Source organism: Sorex fumeus, unplaced genomic scaffold (genome assembly GCF_029834395.1).
Source record: "Sorex fumeus unplaced genomic scaffold, SorFum_2.1 ptg000063l, whole genome shotgun sequence".
Classification (NCBI taxonomy): Eukaryota; Metazoa; Chordata; class Mammalia; order Eulipotyphla; family Soricidae; genus Sorex; species Sorex fumeus.
Window position 1 is genome coordinate 69319554 of NW_026606120.1, and position 13318 is coordinate 69332871.

The following is a 13318-nucleotide window of genomic DNA, read 5'->3' on the forward strand; positions in this document are numbered from 1 at the left end:
CCCACTGGTCCAGAATCTACTTTCATAAAGGCATAACTTAAAGTCCAGTTTTCATTTCAGTGCAGTTTCAACCTTGAATTAAAAGTAGTTATAATGACTGCAAAGTCCCAGGAACCTGTATTCAAGATCACAGCTTCAGCACCCTGTCTAATCTTTCTTCCTCACCAGTAATTAGATTCACCTGCCTGTTACACTTGTTTTTGTTGTCCAGCGCTTGGTTTGCATATTCAGGTTCGGTTCTTGGCACCCCATATGGCCATATTGTTCCCTGAGTGCAGAGCCTAGTGTGGCAAAAAAAAAAAAAATAACCTATTTTGCTCCAGTTTAATAAGAATTGCAATAAATATTAGGCAGATATTAGGCAGAAATCTGTATATGTTTTAAAAGCCAAAAAAAAATATTTTTTTGTCTCAAGTGATTTTGACAATCAGTTGGGTGTCGCCACCAGTATCCTTTTTTTTAGACAGTGAAGTAGGTAGGAGATGGTTTTGCATTGCGGTCCATACCCAGCAGTGCTCAGGGCAATGCTCAGGGGGCAACATGGATGGTACCAAAATTGAGCCCGGGCATACAAGGTGAGTATACTTATCCACTGTACTTTGTCCTCATCCCAAATCCGCATCTTTATACCATATGCTATTCTGGGAAATAAAGTGTCCCATTAGTGAACATTGGGTAGCCTTTCCCAGTGGTCATGAGCAAAGCAGTTGAACTTGAAGAGGCAGTCTCATGTATCCACTATCATACAAATAATTAGGAGAAAGGACTTGGGAGCCAAGTCTACAAAATTATGTAGAACCAAATATTGTTTGGGCTTTAAATGTTTGCGTAATCCTTCTGAACTGTCTTAGTCTACAAAATTATGTAGAACCAAATAGTGTTTGGGCTTTAAATGTTTAATCCTTCTGAACTGTCTTAGGGAGAAGCATAAGGTCATAAAGATGTCTAGCAAAAGAGATCCACTGCACCTCGTATAGTCCTCCTAAAGATTGGAGGTGGGCAAAGGGGGCAGCCATCCCAAAAAAACAACTGTAGAGTTGGTAGTGTGACTCTGGTGAAATTCCTCATTGCATGCATGCTTGCCTGGGTTCACTTCCCAGTGCTGCAAAAATAAACTTGAAGCATCTGAGACGTAAGAATGTCCTTATAGCGTAGAAGAAAAAAATTCAGAAAGATAAAGAGTATTCAACAGCTATCGGATATTGTTAAAGCCTGAGAGGAGGGAGGTGTAAATGCTAGGAAAAAGGCAATAGATTGGCAAACTTTCTTTGTTGGGGGACAGCAGACAGTAGCACTCAGGGCGCTGTGTGATACCAAGGAACAAATCCAGGGCCTTATATATCATGCCCACATCCTCAGCACTTCTGATGAATTTTCATAGGTGATTTCATAAGGACAGAAATCACACTACAAGATACCCCATAGAATATGATTTGAATTAGGTTTCTGGGTAAATAATAATAGTCAGCATTGCTTGTACCTTAGTAATGTGAATTGAGGATATTGGGGGGAAGGACGATGTATGTTTTAGGATTTGGTTCCATAAGCAGCTGTTATTTGGGTCTGTTCATGACACATTACCCAAGGGTTATAGCTGGCTATGGTTGGGGGGCTGTGCAGTCATGGGCCTCAAACCCAGATCCCTGCATGCAAACAATGCACTCTCGGTCCTTTGAGCAACCTCTCTGTTCCCAATGTATGAAATGTTTTAAAATATTTTCAGGTCCAGAGAGGGCAGGGCGCTTATCTTCCCATTACTGACCTGGGTTCAATCCATAGCACTCCACATGGTCCCCTGAGCTCGCTAGGAGTGATCCCAAGCACAGAGCCAACAGTAAACCCTGGGTGTGGCCCCAAAAATAAACTATTTTCAGGCCAGGCAAGGAGCTCATCTGCCTTCCATGTGTAATATGCTGAGCTTGATCCCCAGCACCCAAAAAAAAAAAATGTTTTTTAATGTATTGGAAACTAGGAGACAGTATAGATGTTAAGGCTTTGGGTTTTGCTTTCAGTTTTGTTTTTTGTGGGTCTGGGGTGTGGGCCACGCCTGCTGGCCCTCAAGGAACTAGCTATTCCACTCTCTGCTGAGGGGCCTTCCAGCAGTATTCAGCAGACTCTGCAGTGCCCAGTGTCACACTGAGGTCAGCCACATGCAGACTTGTGCCATTGCCCCTGTACTCTCTTTGACCCAAGTGTGGAGGTTTTTTTAAAGCAAGATAGCAGTAGTAAATAAGATAAAATGGAGAGGAGCTGGAGAAATAGCACAAGAGGTAACGCTCTTGCTTGCATGCAGCTAGCCTGGGTTCAATTCTCAGCACTCCGTATGGTCCCAGAGCATTACCTAGTGGGGCCCCAAAATCAAAAATCTTGCTCAGCAAAAAAGAACCAGCATTTGTTTCCTTTTTTATTTTTGTCTTGATGCCACACATGGCAGTCTTTAGATGCTGCTCTTGTATAGTTGCTCAGGGAATAGTGTGGTGATGGGGATCAAACCAGGCCTGCTCTGTGCAAAGCAACATATTGAGCTGTCTTTCTGGCTTGCATTTCTCACTTGTAAGAGACTTTTATGTAGTGGATTTTCCTTTCTGTTTGAGTGTCACTTAATTTAAAGTTTCACTTTTGCAATAATTTCAAATATATTTCAGTGATGGCTGGAGTGATAGCACAGCCATAGGGTTTTTGCCTTGTGTGCAGCCAGCCCGACCAAGCCGGTTTCAATTCCTCCGCCCCGCTCGGAGAGCCCGGCAAGCTACCAAGAGTATCTCGCCTGCACGGCAAAGCCTGGCAAGCTACCCATGACGTATTCAATATGCCAAACACAGTAACAACAAGTCTCAAAATGGAGACGTTACTGGGCCCGCTCGAGCAAATCGATGAACAACGGTAGAACAGTATTTGATTTTGTTATATTTCAGTGATGTGAGAGGTTACTCAGTGGTCTGAGCACGTTATGCATACAAGGGACCCTGGGTTTGATCCCTGGGTGCCATATGGTCCCCACCAGGATCGATACCCATACATGAATCCAAGAGTTGTTGTGCTCCCAGGAAGCATATTTCAGTTAATAATTTTTTATCTAATTTCAAATACTTGGGATTACTTTTATTTGAAAGGTGCTGGCTGACGGATTCCTGATGATTGGGATCGATGGCTCAGAAGCAGCAGATGGATCTGATTGGTTCTGTTACCATGCAACCTCCCCTTCTATTTTCCCTGTTGGTTTCTGTGAAATTAACATGATTGAACTTACTCCACCCAGAGGTATTTCATCCTAATAGAGTTGGTTTTTTATCCTCGCTTGCTTGTATTTAGTATCTGTTTACAGTATTTTGCAGAGCTTAAAAGTTTTTTGCTCAATGAATATGTAATTTGTGTATATATGTGAAGTATGTAACAGGAGCAATGGGTTGCTACATACAAAAATGCTAATTTGCTAACTTTAGTAAGCTTTACTTGAATAGTTTTTCCTGAGCCTTACCTTTTACATTAAGAATTGGTATTCCAAGCCCTGTTGAAATGGTGGTGGTTGGGCTAGTGGTTTACTGAATATATAAACTTCTTTTAAAAATAGGTACTTTAACTTCCGAGGGAAAGCAGGTTTCTAACTTTAGATTACCATGTGACTTTTTAAAAGAAGGCATATCCTTAAATAACTCTCTGACTTACCTGGTGATTTTTCTTAAATATCTGAGTCTTGGGTTTTTCTCTTTAAGACAGGGATAGTGAGGAGAGCAAAACCATAGGTTAATAAAAATAGTTCAGCCAGTTTTCTTCCAAAAAAGAAAAATATCACTGCAAAGAAATCAATGCTAGACTGTTTGAATAAGCCTAGATTAAAAAAGCAAATGTCTGTAGTTCTTGTAGACAAAGTCAAGTAATCTCATCAACTAACCTAAATGGGAAATTTTAGTGTGTAACTAAGTTACTTGAGTTATTTTTTATCGGTTTTTTAATATTGCAATTTTAAATTAATTACCAGTTAAACAATTATGTTTTTCAGGTTATACAAAACTTCCTTTTAAATGGTTTGACTACCTCAGGGAAACTGGCTCCATTGCAGCACCAGTAAAACTATTTAATAAGGTAAATTTAAGTGATAGCATAGTAGTCACAGAATTGTCTTGATGCCTCATAAATGCAAATCTTCCTGATCAATTATCTGTGGGCTAGAGTGCATGCTTTGCGTGCAGGCGACCTGAGTGTGATGCCAGCAGCCATCCCCTGAGTACCACCTAAGGCTCGTAGTTATATAGGAATATAAGTACTCTTGTTTTCAAAGTATCATGTACTTTTATAATCAAGTGACCTAAGAATAAAACAAAATTTCTGCCTTTATATTAGAACTTCATAGTGCAGACTAAGACAAATATAAAAGTATAATAATACAGTTGTTTACCCAGGAATTGATGCGTTCTTTCGGTTTGTTCTATTTTTAATTCAGGTGAAGCAGAAATGAATATTATTTCCTAGGTAGGGGAGTTTGGGGAGGGGAGCTGCCATACTTGGTGTTGTTCAGGAGCTACTCCGGGGTCTGTTGCATATAAACTCTTGTACTGCCTCTCCAGCCTTTCCAAACTGGTTTTTTGTTTTTCGGTTTTTTGCTTTTTGGGTCATATCCAGCAATGCTCAGGGGTTATTCCTGGTTGTGCACTCAGGAATTACTCCAGGTGGTGCTTGGGGGACCATATGGGTTGCTGGGGACCGAACCCGGGTCAGCTGCGTGAAAGGCAAACCCCGCTGTGCTATTGCTCCGGCCCCCCAAACTAGTTTTTTAGTGCTTAACATCATGTTTCAGTAATTAAAGAATTTTGGGGGATTTTGTGGAGTTAAATCTTGCTTATATTTTTTTTCTTTTGTGAATAGCTGAATTATGCATTCTTCTTTTCACCAGTATTAACTCTTTGCTTTTCCATATCAGGATGTTCCAAATCACGGATTTCGTGTAGGAATGAAATTAGAAGCAGTAGATCTCATGGAGCCACGATTAATATGTGTAGCCACAGTAACTCGAATTATTCATCGTCTCTTGAGGATACATTTTGATGGATGGGAAGAAGAGTATGATCAGTGGGTAGACTGTGAGTCTCCTGACCTCTATCCTGTAGGGTGGTGTCAATTAACTGGATATCAACTACAGCCTCCAGCATCACAGTGTAAGTTGGTATACAGAAAAGGTGTCCTTTTGTAAAAATCAGCAATTCTCCAGAGGACTATCTCACATAAATCATCTTGTGAGCTCACAGGACAAGAATAGACCTATGTCTGATTGGTTGCCAGGTAAGACCTTAAGACTCAACAACAATATCACAGAATCAGACCTTGTGTACCTTGGCTGTGAACTCAATTGTCAGTTACTTTATGACTGTAGAAACACAACAGTAAGAGCACTCACCAAATTAGACTTAATTAAATGAGTTTTGAATTATTAGAATGTTATTAGTATATAATTTTTATTACTGAATAAGAAGTCGAGTCTGGATTTGAGGCTTGTAGTTTTATATGAATATAAGTACTCTTGTTTTCAAAGTATCATGTACTTTTATAATCATAATGATCTTGGTAAAATATAGTTGATCTAAGTTGTATCTGGAGCTGTAAGCAATTATTCGGTGCCAGTTTCCTTTCTTTATCTTTCAGCTTCAAGAGAAAGTCAATCAGGTTCATCAAAGCAGAAGAAAAAGGCTAAGTCCCAGCAATACAAAGGACATAAGAAAAGTGGGTGACTACATGGTGTTTTGTTTGTTATATATGTTTCTTAAGTAGTTCGCCAATTGGGGTCATCATTTTCTTGCACAGAAAATAGTATCCTTTGTGAAAGCCAGTGTCTGTGCATTCTGTATTATGCTTAAAGGTGCAGTATGCCATAAAAGGCAACCCTTTCAATAATGACAAATACTTACGTTTTAATCAACAGGAAAAATTGCTATAATATCTAAAACATATATTAAAGACTAGAGCATACAAATTATTCTAAAACATAAATATATTCAACATAAATCCTTATTTTTAAAACATTTTTATTAAAAACTTAATAGAAGCTTGATGTTTGCAACATACTTGAAGCCTAATCTGTCCTTATCAATAAAAAAAAAATTTTTCTGGGAGCATAAACAAATAGTAAGGCTTCTGCCTTCAATTTTACTGGCCTTAGTTTAGCACCTCCTAATCCCCCACCCCAGAACTATGAATGTCCTTTGAGCAGAGTCAGGAGTAAGCCCTTTGTACAACTGGGGTTGATGCAAAAGCCCTGGAGAAGGAAAAAAGCGTGTTTCCAAAATGATACAAGTACAGCAGGTAGGGCTTTTGCCTTGCAGGCACCAACCTGGGTTCGATCTCCAGCATCCCAGATGGTTTCTGAGCCCCACCAAAAGTAATTCCTGAGTACAGAGCCAGGAGTAACCCTGAGTATCTCCAGGTATGGACCCCCAAAGTAAAGGTGAATAGGAGGAACCAGGTTGATAGTACAGTGGATAGAGACTTGCCTTGCATGTTACCAACCTGGGTTCAATCGCTTGCATCCCAAGCCTGCCCAGAATGATTCCTGAACACAGCCAGGTTTGCCCCCCTACCATAAAAAAAAAAACACCAAGGGGCCTGAGTAATAGTACAGCTAGTAAGGCACTTGCCTTGCACACACAGACCAGATTTTGATCCTCAGCACCCCATATGTTCCCCCCAAGCCCACCAGGAATGATCTCTAAGCACAGAGCAAGGAGCAAGCCCTGAGCACCGCAGGGTATAGCCCAAGAAAATAAATTGATACAGAAAACTGAATTTGATGACTTAAGAAAGTTGTACCTTAAAAAAAAAAAAAAATTCGGGGCCGGAGCCATAGTTCAGGAGGTAGGGCGTTTGCCTTACACACAGCAGACCCGGCTTCGATTCCCAGCATCCTAGATGGTCCCCCCCAGCACCACCGGGAGTAATTCCTGAGTGCAGAGCCAGGAGTAAATCCTGAGCATCACTGGATGTGACCCAAAAAACAAAAAAAAAAAAAATTCTGTTTCAAACAGGTTTTTGTTTTAACAATGAACTATTATTGGCATTAATAACCAAAATGATGTATTGATAGTGATATTTGGGTCTTTTAAAATAATCTTTCTCATCAAGAATGACATAGGTTTTTCTCTCAAACTTTTTTTTTCCATTCTGTGATAAAATTATTTTTATGTAAAGGTTTTGACTTGGTTTGCTTTTGGAGCTATACCCAGCAGTGCTGAAGGACTACTCCCAGCTCTTGCTACACGCATACAATGCTGGAAATTGAACCCAGGCCTCCAGCATACAAAGCCTACACTTAGCCATTGAGGTATTTCTCCAACCCCATAAAGGTATTTTTTTTAAGTAGAAAGTATATTTGAGCCATACATAAGCATAAAATAGGCTTTTCCTGCTGACTTGCCATGTGTTCACATAAGTGGTAGTCTGCCTTCATTAACTACCAAAAAAATTAAAGCAACTTCTATGTCACTCATACATATCCTTAGCTTTCTTTGGAGGGGTGGAGAGAGGTACCATACCTGGTAGTGCTCAAAGGTCACTCCTGGTGGCCACTGTATAGTATAGATTCATTCATTGTATAGTATATTCAACTCTCATGCAAATGTTGCATTCCAACACTTTGAACCACCTCCCTTACCCATATTTCTGATTGTAATTATTTGAAACTTTTTTAGTGGGTAATTTCAGACCTCCTATCAGCCACTGCACTAGTACTTGAATTTCCTTTTTGCATGAAATCCAAGTTAAATTCACAGGATTGATCACCTTCAAGCTATTTCAGAATTATTTTACCCACTAGCTGCTTTCCAGGTTTGATATTCCCCTAAAAGAACTTTAGATTGATCAAGGTGTTCTCCCATTTATCTGGAAATAAGCTGCAAAGAATTAACCCAGGAACTTAATGGGGAGCTAACCACAACAGTTGTGATTGCTAAACTTTCTATAAGGGCAACTAACACTATCTGCTTAAGCCTGTCTCTCCACTTTTTATTGATCAAGACTTTGAGGTTTCATATTTTTCTTTCCAAGACGTTGAATTAATGTTTTCGAGAACCAGGAGTGTAGTTCAGTGAAAGTACATGCTTTTCATATATAAGGTCCTGGGTTATCAGAACTAATCTCTGAGCATTGTGTACAAAATTTCTATGCCTCCCTCACTGCCACTCTTTTCGGACTTCTAGCTGAGAGGATTAATGATTTTCTAGACATCAGAATAGAGGGGCTGAAGCAATAGCACAGCAGGTAGCGCCTTGCACGCGGTCAACCTGGGTTCAATTCCCAGCATCCCATATGGTCCCCTGAGCACCGCCAGGAGTAATTTCTGAGTGCAGAGCCAGGAGTAACCCCTGTGCGTTGCCAGGTGTGACCCAAAAAGCAAAAAAAAAAAAAAAAAAAGAATAGAAATCAATGAAGTGTTAAAAATCAGCATTCCTGTTTGTAGTGAAATTTAACATTACCGGATTTTTCAGTTAGTTGGAAGAAATATATTTACCTGTAGTGCAATATAATCTTTAAATGTGATTTTTAATTGCCCTTAATCTTAAAACACCAGAATCTCTAGTGCCTTTAAAGTGAACTTTGAACATAGAGAAAGAACTAAGGACCCACAATCCCTTATTAGAAACTTTGAAGGGCCAAATGTTTTTGAAAATTTACAATTTTTCTGATGGTAAAAAATATTATATATTACATTTAATCATATCCCTTGGAGATTCTGGGCTTTTTTCTGAAGCTTATATATATGTATATGTATATATATTGAATTTTGGGGGGTCGGAGCAATAGTACAGTGTGAGGGCATTTACCTTGCTTGTGGTCTACCCAGGTTTAATCCCCGGCATCCCATATGGTCCCCCCAAATACCGCCAGGAGTAATTACAGTGCAGAGCCAGGAGTAACCCTGAGCATCGTTGGGTGTTACCCAAAGGAAGCCAAAAAATATATATTTATTACTAAAGGTTCTGCTTAAAGCTCAGATGGGTTTTTGGGTAGCTGACATCATCTATCAATATATATTTTGATATTGCTCATTTTGTACAAAAATAGATGATTGGCTTATTGTTACAGTTTGTGATGAGCTATGTCCATGCAATAAATGGGTAGCTATTCATGCTTTTGAAAAATAAGAACAATGTTCTTTCAGAACATCATACAGTCCATTGTATGCATGATTTGTTCAATCTTACAATCCTTTTTTTCTCAAGATACATGAATGGTAGAACAGACACACCAGCAATAATTTCTCTGCCATCTTCAGGAGCAATTATAAATAGTTAATTGTCAAAAGAATCTCCTGGAATTTTTTTACCTCAAGTGTGTTGTACATTAGAAAACAATCTTAAGTGATTCCTGTACATGATTTTGGTTTGGCAATTGAGAGCTGCCTATACTCACTGGTATCTTAGTTTCCAGTTTGAGCATTTTACAGAGGAACACTGTCTGACTTAGATTTATCTTGTAGTCTGACTTTGCAAAGCATTGTTTCTGGTGGTCCTTGCCTGTGTCATTAGCATACTCTGGAAGAAAGCCTATTATTTAGTCACAAAGATATGTAAGTATCCTTCAGCTTTCAACCTGATTAATGCAATATGCTTGGTTTTCTGTATTTACAGTTCCAAGTATTTTTGGTTGGTGGTGCTGAAAACATTGTATATAAGTCCTCGAAAGTTGATGAAATGACTGAAGGGCATTTCTAAAAAATAATTGATTGCTTAAGAACTTGCATACAATAAAGTTTTAGATTCAGAACTGCGTTCAGAACGAGAATTTTAAGTGTTTTCTAAAATGAATTGCAAATGAAAAGTTAGGGGAATATATTACGTATCAGTGTAATCCACCCTGTAGTACTGATTTTTCCCCTGAAGGCCAAAGCTTGGGCTTACATGGGCTTTGGATTGCTACTCTGCAAGTAGGATTCTTAAAACGGTTTTCAAATAAAAGAGACCCTTTCTTTCTCCCATTGGGGTTTCAAACACCCCTGGCCCAAATCCGTTTTTCATGAAAGAAATTAGCCAGCTATTCTCTGCACTACCAAAACACTCTAATAGTTCATTTCACTTTGTTTTAAGTTCATTTTGAAAGTCAGGAACCTGGATTACCAGACTCCCCATCACTAGAAATGTCCCCCCACCCCCCATCCATCCATTCCCCAAACACTTACACCCCTTATCTTTCTCTACCCCGGTCGCTGCCTCCCTCTCCCTTCACTCGCCTCCTGCCTCCCTCCTCCTCTTCCACATACTCCCATTCTTTCCCACATACATTTTTTGTTTTCCAAAAGGCAAGATGGCACAGTTCTCTTTTCGGAGTATCCTGTACAACACAACCTTTCCTAATTATATAATGCACTTTTCTTATCACGCATGTAAGTAAAAGCTTACTTTAGTTTGACTTGATATTTAGAGAGGAAGATGCCAGTTGGGAAGAAGCCTGTCAGTTTGTCGAGCCTGCCCATGACAGGTGGGGTGCGGAGGAGCTTCTCTGGTGACGAAGAGTTGACTCCTCCTCCATATCGAACCCTTCCAGCACAGACAGCCCCGGAGGCCTTCCCACCTCCCAGCTCTAGCCGAGAGTTCAGTCCCAGCCTCAAAACAGGTAACTAGTCACATCAGCACCTCAGGTACTGCAGAGGGAGAAGTTGGGTAGGGTGGTGGGAGACAAAGCATGATCTGGCATGATAGGTGCTGACTCATTAAATTTTTATTTTTCGTTCAGCTTTAAAAATTTTTCATTTTCACAAGTATTTAGTAGTCACTTCATTAAAGATGACTCATCAGGAAGATTTGGTTTTTGTTAAAAAGCACAGGATCTTCAGATTAAGATAAAGCTAGCATTTCACTAGACTTTTCTGTGGTTTCATTAAAATGGTCAAACATTGATAGTGTAGTGTTCTCTGTGACTTGACCTGGGGGAGAAATACACTTTTAGGAATTTATCTGATTAATCAGATACATGATGAGACATTGTGCATAGCATTCCATAGTGTCATTCATTGGAAAGGATGTGTTTCGTGTGTCTAGTAATATAAAGTCTTTCTGGTAATAACATTAACCACTATTTCAGTTGAGTAAGTGAACTGGATAATGCACTGCCTATGTAATTTTGGCGTGTTTTGGAATGAAACTTATTTCCAGTGTGTGTGCGTGTGCGTGTGTGTGTGTGTGTGTACACATAGAGAGAGCGCGTGCGAGAATAGGTATGTGACCTGGAATTTGAGATTAATTAGTTAAGCCAAACTAGTTTGGTTGTCAGGAAGACTGCAAAAGTTTTTTGCCATCTGTAATGAAATTGTTGAGAGTAAACATTATCATAGGCTATCCAAAGGCTTCACTTGTATCTGATGAATTTTAAAAGTGGATGCAGGTTTTGTATCTTCAAAGCCAAAGTTGTATCTGTGTTGACGAGTTTCTGCCATGTACCATTGCTTTTATACTAAATTGATTTATTTGGATTTTGTGGTGTTGGAAATCAAACCCAGGACCTCATACGTGCAAGGCAAGTGCTTTATCACTAAGCCAAATTAGTTTGATTGTCAGGAAGACTGCAAAAGTTTTTTGCCATCTGGATATTTTTATTATCTTTTTCTGAAGATCATTCTGGTACTCTCTTGGGTGGAGGGTTGGAGGGAACTTACGGCCCCTGGACTAAATTGTTAGGGGCCACACCCTGTAGTATTTGGTCTCCTCGGTGTGCAGGGTCAATCACAAGCTTACACATGCACCCTCTGCATCCCAGCTCATTGACCCTTAATCAGCATTCTTTATAATACACTTTTTATGCTTTATACCCTAGTAGAACTTAGTATCTCTCTTTTTTTCATTCCTTTGCTTGCTAGTATTTTTATACTTGTTATCACACTTTTTTTTAACTATTTTAGAATGTGTTCTTTAGCTTTTGACTCCCTAACTCTGTATTTTATTATCTTTTTCTGAAGATCATTCTGATACTCTTTTGGGTGGAAGAGTTGGAGGGAACTTATGGCCTTACCTGTCAGTGCTTGGGGGCAGTGCCAGGTATCAAACACAAACCCTAATATTCTTACATTTAGCAGTGCCTCTTATATAAAAGAGATCTCTTTCATATGGAAAAATAGAGCTACACTGTACATTTATATGATGTACATTTTCACGTAGATTACATTTATCTAACAGAAAAACCTTCAATCCCTAGAGAGCATTCGTTTCTTCTTTGTCTCTTCAGTGTCGTTCCTGTTGTGCATGTTATTTATAAAATTAACTCTGTGGGCATTGTGATTCTGAATCTATTTTGGAATTCCATTGGATTCCAGATACATTTTTTTAAACCTTAGGCTGATTTTGAAGGTGCACATCACGTTCTGTGAGAAGTTTCTGATTCATGTAAGACAGAACTCTATGACAGGTCAGAACCAAGAATTCTGACATGTGGGATGGAAACCACTGGCCTCCTAAGTGACTTTTTTTCTTGCTGTAGTGTCAGAACCTAGGAACGCATCTCATGAGGCTTGTTGTGACTTACTCTGGCATTGCAACTCTGAAGGGATTCCACTGTTGGTGAACTGTGTAGAAGCGATGGTTTCAGTTCAGCAGTTGAGCAAATTCATTATTTATAAACTTGCAGCAGGAAAATGTGATTTCCATTAGTGATTAGTGTCAGCAGTGTGACTTCCTTTTAAAAGATGCAGCTGAGAATATTCACGTCTGTAGAAAAGTGACCTTCAGCACAAGACCTCATTCATCATTCATTGAGAATAAGATCTGTAAAGGAGAGTTGATGAGTGTAAAGAGAGCAGAGAGGCTTTTTTTTAGGTTCCATGAAAAGAAGGAAACTGCATTAAAGCATTCTACATCAGAGTGAATGTTTCACCTTTATCTTGAGTTACTTTTTTTTTTCAAGCACGTCGTTCCATATTTTGACATGAGTAGAAGCATTAACCAGAAATTGGTTAACAGTAAGTTCAAAGAGCTTCAAGATGTGCCTCAGCTTACCTTTCTTAAATTTAAGAAACATCTGTTTGAATGGAACATGTTTGGTCTTGAAGCACGGTAATTATTTTCTCATTCATTTAGCCATCTGATCATCATACAAGATAATGTTTTTTTTTAATCAACCTTTTATTGTGGGTACTGCACCTTTAATGAAACTGGCAGGGGTGGGGGGGTTCGTGTGTTTATTTTTATGGTTTATTCTAATGTAATGTTTTCCGAAATTAATGCATGTTGCTTAGATTTGAAGAATAAGTGTTATGCAATTGATACTATTCTACGTAAAAGTAATTATTTTTTAAAAGGGAAAAAAAAACTGTTGACCTTTCATTAGCCTGGTATTTTGCTATTAA

The 13318-nt window shown here is 39.1% G+C and overlaps 1 protein-coding gene across 3 annotated transcripts in view; it reads left to right on the forward strand.

The window, feature by feature from the left end:
- The window catches only part of MBTD1 (mbt domain containing 1), a 62964-nt gene that overhangs the window by 44622 nt on the left and 5024 nt on the right, over positions 1-13318 (forward strand). For 2 of the 3 annotated variants that reach the window (XM_056127769.1, XM_056127770.1), the window contains exons 12-15: positions 3114-3261; positions 4001-4083; positions 4919-5153; positions 5638-5715. In XM_056127769.1, coding sequence (XP_055983744.1) covers positions 3114-3261; positions 4001-4083; positions 4919-5153; positions 5638-5715 — 544 coding nt within the window. Of the gene's footprint in view, positions 1-3113; positions 3262-4000; positions 4084-4918; positions 5278-5637; positions 5716-13318 lie in introns of all 3 variants that reach the window. The other variant, XR_008794264.1, reaches the window with a different exon arrangement.